Source organism: Nymphalis io, chromosome 19, assembly GCF_905147045.1.
Source record: "Nymphalis io chromosome 19, ilAglIoxx1.1, whole genome shotgun sequence".
Classification (NCBI taxonomy): Eukaryota; Metazoa; Arthropoda; class Insecta; order Lepidoptera; family Nymphalidae; genus Nymphalis; species Nymphalis io.
This window is the reverse complement of record NC_065906.1, coordinates 2841469-2857439: the sequence shown is the minus strand read 5'-3', so window position 1 is coordinate 2857439 and position 15971 is coordinate 2841469. Positions and strand designations below refer to the sequence as shown.

Sequence of the window (15971 nt, the reverse complement as noted above, 5' to 3'; positions counted from 1 at the left end):
CCTGGACTACATCCGGTTGTAGAATTCAATAAATAATTCAAGAAATTAGGGAGTACTTATGCATTTTAATATGCCATGTGCTAGCTAGTATCTTGTTGAAAATGCCGTGACCGAATCGGTCAGAAGGACTTCGTATGTGTAATAAGGACCCTGGTAGGTCATGATCCCGATTTTTAACCCAGGCCCCTCAAGACCATGGAGGCTGTCGAATATTACACACATAGCTAGATTACAACATCGTTTCTACTACATTATAATTTAATAGAATAAAAGTATTAAATAAACGAACAAAACAAAACACACCAATCTATAGCTTAGAAGAAAAATGTTCATTTAATTAAAAAACAGAAATCCCATCGAAATGTCATAAGTTGGAATGGAAAGGTCATAAGTTCATTATATAAATGGAGCAGTCGAAACTCGAAATCTTAATTTGCTAACATTCAATAATAGGGAGCGCTATAAAATATCACGTAATGATACGACCTGTTGCTCATCTCCGCGACTTATATAACAAAACACCCGGATGAAGACGGTTTATTTTATAACCGTTCTATTATGAATTATGGTGGCATTATGTTACAAGATATTCAGAAACTGATGATGTTCTTTGATGTGATACAAAAACGTATCTGTTATTGATTGCCTAGGATTAGAAAAATGTTATTCCATAGATAAACATACCAAAAAGTTTTGTAAAAAGAGGTTAGTAGTGTTAATAAATTAAGATTAATATGTAGTTCATTATTTTTTTTTAATTTTATTAATAATTTAAAAAATAAATAAAAAGCAAGCTGTTTAATGAGTTAACGCTGTGTTATGTTTGTTGTTCTACTAGTTATTTGGCTCATAAAATAATAATAAAAAATCTCTCATAATAAAAAAGTTTCTTACAACGATCATTCGTATATAACTTAATGTATGATTAATGAATTCATTTTATTATATGAATGATTACGTCATAAACATTTATATGTAACTAAGAACCCATTAAAGTTTTCAGTTTTTTTTATTTCGCTTCAAAAGAAATGCAGCACACATTTTATTTCGCGGTAAAAACGAAGCTAATTTGAAGCTTATAAAACACGTTGCTAGTGTTGACCTATATGTCGTGTACTAAAATGTCTATGGTCGACTCGACTGTCGTATCATATTAAAAAAAAAGTAGTGCAAAGATTATGACTTAAACAAAAAAAAAATTCAATGTAAAAAAATAAAGTATCCAGAAAAAAAAATAGAATTTTTCCCGACATGTTGTCATCTACGCTGCTTATTAAAATATAATTTTAATAAAACATTATTAGTATAATAACTAATACCTTTTTATACAAAACTTCTTTTATAAGTTTTACAAAGTTTTTCTCACTAATCGCTTATCGCCGAAGTTGATTAAGAAAATAATCAACAACTAAACAATCAACAACGTTTTAGAATATTTCGCATGAAATGTCTTACAGCGTTCTACCCCACATAAAATACCAATTTCCCCGCGTCCTATACAGAAAAAAAAAACACGAAATACGATCACGTGTGCCGCAAGTAATTCCACGAGAAACCAAATTAGGGCTGCACGCACGTCGTCAATCGATATCGCGTGATTATCGAGAATAATGGCGCGGCGGACGCGAGCTCGCAGCGCACCCGCGAGGACCCCGACCGCGGCGGATAATTCAAACGCTATGTATTAGGGGACGCGAGGAATTAGATCCTTGAGCGAAAAAAATTGGTTTGTGTATATTTGCAGTGTTGTGTATTTGGTTTGACGTGCTTTTTTCATTTGTTTGTATTTTATTTTGTTTCTTCTTATTGAATTTTTCACTTAATTAGCTTGAAATAATTCAAATTGAATAAATCTTATCGTACTATGTTATAAAAATTAGAGTCAAGCTAGAATTAAGCTTAATAATCATAATAGAATAATTTTAATAACAAATAGTATTCATACTTATTTTATTGATAAATGTATGTTCCAAAGTATTTTATTTTGTACCTAATCATTAGGTTTAAAAAAATAAATAATGATAGCCTCAAGCAAATTCAAAGCGCTTGAATAATTTACTGCGTTTTGATTGTTTGCGCTGATCGCACATTTACATAATTGCCCATTAGCAAGTTTTTGTTTACAGTCGACTTGGATTTGTTTACAGTGATGATACAATATAGAGTTCATGATCATTAGGACTTTTGTTTTTTTTATTAATGATTTTTTTTTATAATAAAGTTATTTCTTTTTGTTTAATTCTGCTATTATATGAATTGATGGTATATATTCAAGCCAAGGAAAATAGGTACGCTATATTTTCTTAAGATATAATGTTTTATATATTTCTACACGACGAAGGAGACTCTATCTAGGGAACTCATCAATAAAGGTCCACATGAAATTCCACCTCGAATATCTTCGACGGCCCCTGTTTGTACGTATACACGCAAAATCCCTCTAAAGGTACGCCGCGGTCTCTAGACATGTGCGGGACATAAATTTGGCGAGCGTTACGTAGGTACAGGCCGGTCGCTATGTGCCGCAATACATAAGGAGCTATGTACGAAGCAACACGGGCGTCACTTATCCGCGCGGAGGATGCGGTGGCCGTCCGATCGCCCCCCGGCAACCCCCTGTGGGAGCCCCCTCACCCCCCTCGCGATTCATTAAGTCGGGCGCGGCCGACGCGGCGGACGCGTCGCGGAGTCTCCGTGAATTCAAATTAGAGGCGGCTCGGACGTCGTGCACTAGAGCTTGTTCAAACAAGAATTTGTATCGACTATCTAACATTAAATATGAATAAAGATTATAGTATTAGAAAACATTGACCTATTTTTTAAAGATATTTAATCTGAATTCAATCAAATCAATTCAATCAATTTTAAGATTTTTTTTTTTTGCTTTATTTTTATTGCGTTTTGAAATTAAAATTCTAATCTGTTAAAAAGAGATTTCTTTAAAAATTATATTTCAACATCCAAATGGTTTTTTGTAGTATAACATAACAGTAAAATAATTGTATCATCACAACACATCTCGTTTAATTAAAATTAAATAGTTATAGAAAACGAACAATGTCACTGTTCGTCATCAGGCGTCTATCGATATCGACAGTACTGGCTGCTGTCACGTCCCTGTTGCCCCTTTGTCTCGGCAAGACAGACGCGCTCGTAGCGGGTGGCAGCGGGCGCGGCGAGGGGCGCACGTGCCGGACGGAAGTCGCGCAGGGCTCAAGCCGCACCGCGCTAAATGATTCAAAACTCGCCCGGACCTGCAAGATTTATGCCCCTACCCGATCCCGCCTAGATTAAAGATGTCGCGCCTTTATTGAAATACGCTAAAATATTCCCGAAGGCGCTCAACCGACTGCCGGCGCCTAGCTATTCATTCACATTCAACTCTCGTACTCATTTCATTCACTTCTTTATTGTTTGTTTTCCCGTCTGTTTATTATGAAATGCGCAACGGTTTATCACAAACGTTTTGGTTCGTACCAAATAATTAAACGACAAATAAAAATTATGAGCTTTCATTATTACAACAGTTATTTGTATAGCCTTAATAAAAAAAAATCATAAGTAATTATTTTTTATCTTTATCATAAATATGAATTACTCTAAATTAACATGTTTAATTGCTGATTTGTATATAGTTAATATATAAAGATAATGTAAATTAAAAGTTGTCAGCCCTTCGCTCAGCGACTCGAAAGTTTCGTTTCAAATAGTTGATACGGAGGCCAATATGCAAATGTGAACTTTCCCTCTTTCGCGTCGCAGTCGGGAGGACAGGAGCGCTGCACTTGGCCGATTTACGACCCTCCCGAGCTTTTCTATTGAAATTCACGAGTAATTTCTGTACGCTGCGCGCCGATTCAGCTTACTATGCTTTTCTTAACCGTGGAAAGTACAGCGTTCGTTTCCTTTATTACACTTTCATACATAATCAGTTTAATTAGTAGATGAAAGTGAATATATTCGCTGACAATTTGAATTGTCGTTCATTATAAACTTTTTTAAAGTGAATACATTCAATTGTGTATATAATATGGTTGACTCTAATTAAAGGCATGAAAAAGAGTATCTACTGAGTTTCTTGCCGGTTCTTCTCGGTAGAATCTACATTCCGAACCGGTGCTAGCTTTACATTTAATTCGATATGTTACAGAACTTGAATAAAGAATTATTTGATTCGATTCATTGAGCTATATTGAATTAAAGTTTCATCATTTAAAGACTTGGTACGCTTGAGGCAATTATAGTAAAAAAGCGACAATAAATGTACGAATTTAAGTATATATATAAATACATAATAATAAATTACATTATCAACATTAAGATACTTAGTGCTCTTAGGATCGAGTACTTGGCTTGAGACGAAACGAAGCAAAGCCCGCGCGGAGTGTTCTTATTTTATACAACAATTTATTTTAATCAAAGAAATCAAAATAGCAAAGACCTCCATTCTTAAAGGAAACGTTTTCAAGATTATATAAAAAATTATCTACTGTGGGATATCATATCAAGTTTAAGATAATATTGTGGAGGAATTAAAATAGTTTCATTAATAGCGATTTGTTGGAATAATCCCTGAAGCTTGTTTTGTGTGTAATATACATTCATCTTTGTATAAAGTATGATTTTGCGGTAAGACTTTTTTACATTACGTTATGTTAGATTTGTTTTCTAAAGATATACGAATTATTTATATAAGGTTTTCGCATCACATAATTGTTGATATATAAAGGTCTATTCGTGTAGACAACATACTAGAGAAGACCTTGCATGTTGTCTTAGTTCATATCAGCGATTCGGTTTCAACTTCCAAGATACGCTCCGCTCGAGTAATTAACGTGATTGGGGCCGTCTCGTATGTAGTCGAACAGAGATCTAGCCCTCGGCTAAGATTCGATGCGCAATGGACTCGGAATAGGCCGTGCTAAATACGGAGCTGGGTCGGATATCAAAGCAATCTGCCGGGCGGGTCTGAGGCGCAATTCGGGGCTCCTTGCGCATATTGCATGCACGTACCAATGAAGTTTGCTTTGTAGGCGGTAATCTGCGGGGGTGTATCGGTCCCGGGTGGTGGGTGGCGGGTTATGTACACACGAGCCCGAGGCGTCGAGGTAGGCAAATGGCCGGCGAGGCGGGCGCGTAGGCCGAGATCTCGAGCGATATCGATCCGCGGCCGGCCCGACGCCCGCGGCCGTCCGTCGCCACGGACACGACTCGCGGCGGGAGGGTGGCGCCGCGTGACAAAAACACTCCTTTGTTTGACGACGCAACGACGTGCGACGTTAACCCGCTGGCGGAATGGAGACGTTATAAAAACTGGCTGTATACCTAGCCACCTGCGCCAAATTACTTTCATGCTATCGTCAACTTATATACACCAACAAAGCATATTTGTAAAAAGTAATAATAATATAAATTATACTAATCTCTTGAAGAATATATTATTATATCAGATTTAAATAGGGATATATTGCGTCATCGATGTCGATAAAAAAATAAACAGTAAAAAGAGTGCATCACTAATTCGCGTCGCGACCGCGCGGCGGCGGGTGGTGCAAATCACTCGCGCGGACTGCCGTTCTTTAAGAGGACTCCCTCTTGGGTTGCAAGCATCGGATTTTTTATTTTTTACTGTTTTTGTCGATAGCATAATTGTGCATTTTGGACTGAAAACTTTTACATGCAAATGGACGTCTGTCTAACGAGCTTTTTGAAAGTATGGAGAAAGTATCGCCAACTTTACCTTCATAAAATGACATGACAGCTTGAGATATAATAATTATAAAGTGACTTTTGAACCGGATGACACAGGTCTTCTTGCAAAATTATTTTTATTTTTAATGTTTTTGTGTTGTTTAAATATCTTTACAATAAATTACCTTAAACATTTTAAAAAAAAATTTAAATAGTAGCTATGTATATCATAAAAATAAAATCTTACTATTGATATTTTAGATGACTATTGTCGCCTCGCTTTCAATTAGAGGCGAAACACTGATTCGCGTGAGTGGCATCTGAACATCGCCAGCGGCGCTATCGCCCCCCGCTCCATCGGTAGTGAATCGATACTTCTAGCTAGTCTTGGGCATCGATAACGATATGCGAGTGCCGCACATCTCTAAAGCGGCGAGCGTCTTGTTCGAAATTCGAATAACGCTTGGTCAAGCGCAACTCAAAGCGTGGAACGTGGCACGGTCTAATTTGTGCTTGCAATGCCGTGCCCGTATTCTGAGGCTCCGAGCTCGCTTGCAGAATATTATATACGCTATATGCTGCCGTGCTATATACGTCTATGTATTCAGTTACCTTTGTTTGGAATTATATAAGTGTGGTTTTGAGGTTATAGTTAAATTAAACTTTAAAAAATACATTACTTTATTAACGATTGGCATCAAATATTATGTTTTTATTATTTTTCCAAATTTTACATATTGTTTTTTTTTTTTCAATTAATTTTATTGTTGGTGATTATGATACGAAGGGCTGGGGCCTTGACACAACAGCTGTAAAGGGCTCCTTTCTCGTATTATGTGACATGCGAACCAAAAGTCACAAGTTCGATTCCTAGCCTGATTGTTTACCTAGTACAATTTTCACATTTGAAGAAACATTAGTGATTCAAATTATATATTAAAATTCGTATTGAATAAAAACGTTTTAGGCTCTTTATTATCGGATCGTAATCAAAATCTAATTTAAAAAAGTAATAGATTGGTCATAATTTGTACTTTCGAAAAAGCGCATAACATAAAAGTATATGTAAACATAAATTAAATCTATAGCCAAGCGATATGAATGGTAAGTATAGAAAAGCTACATCTATATATATTATATATGATTGTCATATATATTCTTTGTCCTGTATTTCAAATTCCTCACATTGTCCTGTTCAGTTAGAAATGAATTGTAAACACAAATTAATTCTATCAAAGCTTGTTCATCTATATTGAAATTGATGACCTGATTCTATTTTATTAGTTCTCGATCTAAATATCTTTATTTTATTTATTTTTAATTTGGAAAGAAGCACTACAAATGAATTATAATACTCTGACTATTAAAATACAGAACGATTTTTGGTTATTTTTCAACATAAAAAAAAGTTTTGAAAAATAAATATATAGGGTACAGGAGTTACAGGATATGTTGTTATTACTTATATACTAGTAAATGCTTTTATATAACAATTGTGCTTGTTGTTTGATGACGTCAATATGTATATTGACGTCATCAATCAATATCAACCAATCAAAATACATATAATATATAGTCCGCAATCTTTCAATTCGCTATAAAAAAAATTAAAATAAAATATTAGACAAGCTCAATTTATGTTCTATTAAAAACTTTTTGAATCGTAAATAACAAAATCATTGACAAATTAATTTCTAAATGTTTAAAAAAAACTAGCACACAATCAAAATGGTGAGCTTATCGCTCTGACAATTTATAAATAAATCACATGTCAATTAAACATTAATAAATAAGGCATATTATTCAATAAAAACTAATTATTTCAAAAATTCTTTTATTCTAAGATCTTGTAATAGTCATAATAGAAAATACAACCACATTGATCTGTTTAAAAATAGTTTAAGTAAATTTTATAATCTTGTGAAAAATACTTATTAGTAATTAACCATAACCATGTTTACGTTAAAATTTTACTTTGTCATAAATAGTTATATTTTATGTAACATCAAAATTAGTCCAGTTCCCTGTTAAAACAGTAGTGGAAACTTAACTGGCATAAGTGTTAAAATATGATTATTATATTAAGTTGTAATATACGATATGCTGTATGTTTCCCTAATAAATAAAAAAAAAAACATTATTCAGAACATAAAAACCCTAAAGAGAATTAGTTTGAATTATAATCTTGTTAATTGAAGAGTCAAAAAAGCTTACGAATTAACAACACGAAGCTGTTAATTTGAGAAATACATACTTACACATTACTTTAGATATGTTTAAATATTTCTATTATTCATAAGATTAATCACAAATATATAAATATAAAACCAATATACTTTAGCCATTCAGCCATAGTTATTTTTACATAGCAACAGAAGTCATATGACTTGGTAGTCAGATGCGAAACATCGATGTTGGTGGGTATTGAAAGAATTAATAATTAAAGAAACACATTTAACAAAATTAATGGTGTGAGTACCAAGACGAGAATTGGTGTTTAAACATGTGAGGACATGTACCGATCTCACGCACCCATTAACGCACTTACAATAACAAACCTTACGCTGACGTCATCTGACGTTCAAAGTGAGCCTAAGCTCACGTCATTTGAGGCTTGAACCGAGCGCTAAGATGTTTACTATATCAAAAATTGTTGTTAATAAATACATAGAGTATCATTAGTCAAGTAATTATCATTATTATATATTATAATTATTATGATAATGTATAGCAATAAATTATATAGTAGTTATATGCGCAACGGGTTAACAAGGGAGTAGAAAGCGGTGCGGTTTGCCGTCACGGCATACGAGTTGGTTTTACCCTCTATATCCGATCTTAATATATATGTTGTGCATCACAAATAAAGAAGAAACTCAAAATTCAGTAAAAACTACAACTATCGCGTTGTCATTTATGTTATTAGTATTTTACTTCTTTAATTTAATTTTATTTCTTACTTTGTTGCAAAACAAAAACAGTTCACAAAGGGCGGGCTTAACGCTACTGCATTCCAGCCAACGTCTAATGTCAAAACGTACATAAAAGATCGTTAATATGCAAGATGAAAGTTAAATAATAAAAACTTAATTAATAATAATAATAATAATGTTATTCTGTTATTTATTTATTAAATCAAAACAAAGTACACACAAATACGTAAAAGTACATATTGGACAAAATAAATAATAAATTACAGATGATTACTGCACGAACAAAGCCACAGACACATTATAGCACAAAAACTTAATCCAAATTTCAAATTACAAAAATATTTATAATCTATCAAATAAATTTGTGCATATATATAATAATTGCATACAAGATGTTAACTTTACTTCCTTATCCATGGCTTCCGTCATCCGTGTTCTCAAGTGCCGTAAAAGTTGCAGATTCGCTCAGCACTTTTTACATTACAAACACAAGCTTTTCACTCAATGGGAGTTTTTAATAGAAATATTAGTAATTGCAAAATGGCATTGTGTGGTATTATATTCCCAAAAAAAAAATTTACAATTGGAATATGTAAGAAATATTTTTTTTATTAAACTTATAAGCCTAGATAGCAGAGTGGTTACAACATATGAATCTCAATCGAATATTACGAGTTCAAAACCGGGCAAGCAAAACCAAGATGTCATGTGCTTTATTTGTGTTTATAATTCGTCTCATTCGCGGCAGTATCGTGAGCCGTGAGGGAACCTGCATATATGTCATTCATTTGGGTATGTAATAAGCCTCAAACTACTCCTTGAGATGAATCCAGCAGTGGAAAATTTATAGGGTTATTTTACCTGTTGATGTTCACTGAGTGAGCTTTACAAACTTTGTAATTAAAAAAATTATTTTGTTTTTTATTATACATACTGGTTCTTAAAAATGATTTTTTAAATTGATAACTTAATACTCAACTGCGACATAGTGAAGGCAGTGTAATGCAATTAACGTTTCTCTGTGTCTATCCATGTTACCATTTGCAATCGATGTGACAAATGCGATTATTTTAGATTCATGGACGTTCGTGTAATAGCTGTAACGTCATTAGTAATCGTTCATCACGTGACTCGACTTCGTACTGTGAAATTATATTTTTTTGTTAATTAAAATTTTCCGGATTCAATCTAACCATTTAAGTACCCAAACAAGACAAACACAATGTACACAAGTATTATATATATATATATATATATATATATATATATATATATTATGTACGTGCTAAAGTTAATGTGTAAAAGTTGGTGCATATAACAAATAAATTGCCTATGAACTTTCTATAGACAATAGTCCATCTTTTAAGTTTTAGTCTTCGCCATCTTTGTGATCTTTCTATACTTATTTGATGATTGTAAGGCTTTGTGCAAGCTCTTCTGAGTAGGTACCACCCACTCATCTACTACCGCAAAACAGCAGTACTTGGTATTGGTGTGTTCTGGTTTGAAGGGTGATTGAGCCAGTCCCATTACAGGCACAAGGGACATAACATCTTAGTTCCCAAGGTTGGTGGCGCATTGGTGATTTAAGCGATGGTTAACATTTCTTATAATGCCAATGTCTATGGGCATTGGTGACTTAACATCAGGAGGTGATAGAATAAAAAAAATGGCTTTCTTACCGATTCCGACCTCGACGTCATTTCAAAAAGGAGATTAAGTGACAGTTCAAAAGATGTGTGCACAAACGCATATGTCTTTCCCTTCAATCTCATAAAGGAGGGGGAATCCGACACGAAAGGAAAGAGATCAGGCTCAGAACTAACTATACTTCCTTAGCACGGGAGTACAAACGCTGCCGAGTCAAACTTCGTGATAGCATGATAAGTGATTCTCTAATCGTAAGTGTGCGGTTAATTGTATTATTTTGAGTTTTGTTGTATAGGTACTGTAAACTGACCTTAAAAACGAATTTCGAATTGCTCCTGAAAATATTTTGACAGAAAAAATTACATAAATTGAATGTATTTTAACCTAGGACATTGACCTACATTATAAGCTACTAGACAACTCGATAACATTATACTATAAATAATACATTACAACAATTAATGTACAAAACTAATCATAAATCGAATTGAAACAATTAAATTTGCATTTTAATTATCATTTTAAAAACATTCTGTTTGTATTTTTAGTATTTTTGTTCGTTTTAGTATTTCAAATTTGTTACTTCATATAAGTAGCCGAGATGTCCCAGTGGTAAGAACGCATCTTAACCGATGATCGAAATATTAGTAATTGCAAAGTGGCATTGTGTGGTATTATATTCCTAAAAAAACCTTTACAATTGGAATATGTAAGAAATATTATAAAACCTCTAAGCCTAGATAGCCGAGTGGTTAGAACATATGAATCTCAATCGAATATTACGAGTTCAAACCCGGGCAAGCACCACTGAATTTTCATGTGCTTAATTTGTGTTTATAATTCATCTTGTGCTTGACGGTGAAGGAAAACATCGTAAGGAAACCTGCATGTGTCTAATTTCACTAAAATTCTACCACATGTGTATTCCACTAACCCGCATTGGAGCAGCGCGGTGGAATAAGTTTCAAACCTTCTCCTCAAAAAGGGAGAGAAGGCCTTAGCCCAGGGGACACAATCACAGGCTGTTACTGTTTATAAGTAGTTTATTAGTTTTAAATATTTAATTATCAACTTTGACTAGTAATTTCTTAATTTGTTACTACATTATTTATAATATTAGCAGTTACTTAGTTATATAAGATGGATGCTGTGGTTTTGTATAATTGAGGGAGCAAAAAGACATGTAACTAGTATAATGTGTTATGTAAGCTTGTCACGTGTATTCGTTGTTGGATATCCAAATAAAATAAAATTAAATAATAGTTCCATTTTTGAATTACTCATATATATTATCTTGAACAATATCAACACTAATTAACTGACTAAAAACAAAATAGCTGACCAAAATAAACCACGGATAATAACATATTATACATTTACGATTCACACCTTTTAGCGAAAGACAGACAATAAACTAAAACACCAAACATCACTTAAACTTTTAATAGTCAGCATATCGTACTTGGGCAACAACAAAAAAAAATCGTAAAAAAAAAACGGACAGTGAAAGTGTTGAAAAGTTTTCAGCGGAAAGTGAAAGCAGTAAGTCGCAAAAGTTTGCGGCAACCGACTCTGTTTTCTCACAACTTTGGATTCAATTTGTAGGCTAAGGGTGGCACCCCCTGCCCCCGCCCTTCCGTTACAATGAACCGTTTATGATTCAGAAAACAATCCTTGTTGTTTGTTCTGTTCGTTTTCGAATTTAAACGTTAGAAATGATCTTTCATGCATAGTAATGTATAAAACTTCGTAACTCCTAGTACGAGTTCCTTTGTAAATAAGAAATTATTTAAATAATCTAAATTTTTATAATATCAATAAATTACAACTATAAAGTAAATATTTATTTTAATAACAAGCAAGTTATGTTTGTAGTTTTCTGCTATGAAATTAAAACTTCAAAAGTGCTTACGATACAAGTTGCGCCATCTATTAGAGACTAGCAGTATTAATCACTTAACGTTAAACTTATAAATTACTTTTATAAATTGCTCTTTTGTTTAAAAAAAACATTATATATATTTATTTAAACTTAATAAATAGCGAAATAGTTAAAGACCATAGCTAAAAAGCCAGTTCTTACAAGAATTTTTAGCGCACGATCACGTGACAAATATAAAATTATTCCCTTTAGAAATTTAATAATTTAAAGATAGTAAGAATATAGAAGAAGTTAAATAGAAGCAACTACTGTTTTTTGTTTTTTACTTCCTTCTCCACAGACCCTGGCGTCGTAAACGTTGCTGAGCATGTTTTTAGTTAAACACTGATTTCTCTCTTTCTTTCATCGTTGATTTGACATTCGAAAATGATTTTTTTTATAGTATAATTTTTTAGGTGAATGGTCACCAACTCCCATAGACAATGGCATTGTAAGAAATTTTCGCTTACATCGCCAATGCGCCACCAACCTTGGGAACTAAGATGTTATGTCCCTTGTGTATGTAATTACACTGGCTCACTCACCCTTCAAACACAATAAATTGCTGTTTTGCGGTAGAATATCTGATGAGCGGGTGGTACTTAGAGCGGGTGGGTTGCACAAAGCCCTACCACCAGTAAATTAGATAGATAAATACAGGATTGCTTAACTAATCACTTCGTAAACAACATTTATAGGTAAAGCCGTAAATGTCCCTAGTGGCTGTTTGCGGAAATCACAAGACAATGAAGCAATTTTACGTTAAAACTGCTTCATTGTCTTGTGCTCAGAAATAGAGCAAGTATTTTGTGTAGGTATAGTCCTTAAGAATTAAGTATCTTAATTATTCATCTATACTAATTATAATGCAGAAGACAGTCCATTTATATTCTTGTTAGAGGAGTCTTGTACAAGCCTGTCTTTGTCGGTACTACCCACTCATAAGATATTCCATAAGGTGTTCCAGCTTGAAGGGTGAATGAGCCAGTGTAATAACAAGCACAAAGAACATAACATCTTAGTTCCTAAGGTTGGTAGCGCATTGGCAATGTAAGGAATGTCTAATATTTTTTACATTGCCAATGTGATGATGACAACTTACCATCAGGTGGCCCATTTGCAGTCTACCTACCTACTACATAAGAAAAACTTCAGACTATCATAACGAGCAGTATAGTTTAAAGGGGGTGAAGCCGCGTGAACATATTGCTAGTGTAATATAATAAATTCAATACAATATTTTGTCATTAATCAGCCGGAACGCCTAATATCACCGTACACAGCTATCGTAAGACGCAGCGGGAATCCGTTTGAACTCGCCCACGTACTGGTCTCCTGGTTGATCGGTGCAGGTTACGATGCCTACGTCGTGGTCGGCTGTGCGAAACGAGACGTCTGCATGGCCATACGATATAGAACCGTTTGTCCGGAAGTACCTGATGAATCTGAGGTTATGTATTATATAAGTACATTGATGTTGCTTTTAATAGTTATTTTTTTCTTAATCTTGTATGTATTCTTTTGTATGTTTGTCCTCTACGTGTTTCTAAATTATTTATCCAATTATAATGAAACTTTAGTGAGGTGTCTGTGTTAGTCATCGAAGGCTATTGTTTAACAAAATAAGATTTTTTCTTTGTATGTTTGTCAATATAAACGTTTTAAATGGGCCCTTATTCAACCCGTGCAGAACCGAGTAGCTTGTGAAACGCGTATTATACTATACATTCAGTAAACTAAGATCACATAAGTAATAGTAGCTTGACGATTCATGAGTACTTGTAAAAGTCTATTTGAATAAAAATATTCTGATTTGATAGTAAAATCCTCTATCCTCTTTCCTTTAATTACAATAATTAATTCTGGAAATATAATTATTATCAACGTTAACACTACCCCCTGTTCCTGTTCGGAACAGAAAATACCCCAATCTGAGAAGAACTGGTAACAAAAACTGAGCGGGTTTTTTATAATAGTAAACTACATTAACTCACAGAATAATTACTGACTATACAATCAAGTACAGGAGTAATAAGATTGTATTTGTTACCAAACAGTAATTAAAACAGCTACTTGTGAATCAAAGCTAACCTAAGCTAAGTAGAAACCTAATTTTCATTTGTGTGGGTTAGTATCAATACCAAAATGTATATTACATTTTCGTATAAATGTGATATAAGACGTATTCACTCTGAAGAATGATCACTGTAGTGAATATTCATTCCTAAGCCGAATGCCAATATCCAACAAAACAGCACTTGGTATTGTTGTGTTCCGGTTTGAAGGGTGAGTGAGCCAGTGTGATTACAGGCACAAGGGACATAACATCTTAGTTCCCGAGGTTGGTGGCGCATTGGCGATGTAAGCGATGGTTAACATTTCTTACAATGGCAACGTCTATGGGCGTTGGTGACCACTTATCATCAGGTGGCCCATATGCTCGTCCACCTAATTAATTCCTTTGTCACTTATGTTGCACGTTTTTGTTCATACATGTGAATTTGAGTGGAAGAACAAAATGAACTGTCTGATTCCACCTTAACTGAATTATTTTTTTTAACTTTAAACAAGTAATGTATATTTAATAAAAGGTCGTCGAAGAAGTTCCATCGTCGGACGAGGAACCTCGTTACCGTCTCGTTCCGTTGCCGGACCTCACGTCGAAATACTGCAAGGAGATGGATCGAAAGGAAGCCGAGAAGCAGCAAGCAGAATTGAACAAATTAGAGAACGAGAGATTGAAGAAAATTGCGGTAAAATGCAGTATATTCGAATAGAGCAATTGATTGATGTTTCCGAAATTGATACAATAGAGATGAGAATAGTGTGCAAGTGAAATGACAAGTCATAGTTCGTCAAAAAAAGTTTAACTTCTGAACGACAGCAGAGTGATATTAACAGGCGGTTACTTTTTATATTATTATTTTTAATACACTTTCAGAAGACATATACTTATTTTAAATCCACCAAGCACCGCTGAGTTTATATGTGAATGATTTGTGTTTATAATTCATCTCACGCTCGACGGTGAAAGAAAACCTCCAAAGGAAATGCATGTATCGGCTTAAATACTTGGCTTATAAAACTCCAAACCTTCTTCCTAACAAAAGCATCGAGTAGCATTTTCATGGTAGTGGGCCATTGACAGTCTTTTACATTATATAATATTGTTCTTTTTACATTCGCCGAGGGCAGTCATTGTCAAGGGTAACTAGACATCCAAATATGACCTATCATAGTGTGCAATTGTGTAAGTAAACTCAAGTGCACTCTCTATTCCCTCACTCTCATAATCCGATGGGACTACAAAACCAACGCGATAGATCAGACGCAAGATCCCCTGAATGTTATAAGCTAGCAACGAATCCGACAAGGCATGTATAGAAGATATAAATAACAAAGAACGGCAAATAGATTAGAGGCTCTATTATGTTAAGTGGTCTAGACATTTCAATTGGAAATTAAAAAAAAAATATCTTGAATAATATAATATAATCTAGGAATTAGAAAAACCTCCCCCAGACGACATAGATGGATGGCGCACTCACGCCTGGGTGCTCGTGCTACCAGGGTTTAAGGGAGTCGAAGAGCCCTTTTTTATTGAGCCCAGTGAAGGCAATGGATATCCTATAAGTGCGCCCCAATACCAGCAGCTAGACAGTGTTTATAATCATGAGAATTATTATGTAAGTAGTCTTATATATTATATTAACATTTAATAATTTATTATATTTTCTAGTACATTATTTATTAATATAAGAATTTTCTTTCTCGGT

General features: G+C 34.0%; 1 protein-coding gene across 1 annotated transcript in view; it reads left to right on the top strand.

Moving 5' to 3' along the window:
- LOC126776160 (dynein regulatory complex subunit 7) overlaps positions 1 to 15971 on the top strand; it is a 163273-nt gene that overhangs the window by 140594 nt on the left and 6708 nt on the right. Inside the window, exons 3-5 of the mRNA XM_050498460.1 lie at positions 13451 to 13645; positions 14787 to 14948; positions 15696 to 15881. Coding sequence (XP_050354417.1) covers positions 13451 to 13645; positions 14787 to 14948; positions 15696 to 15881 — 543 coding nt within the window. The remainder of the gene's footprint in view (positions 1 to 13450; positions 13646 to 14786; positions 14949 to 15695; positions 15882 to 15971) is intronic.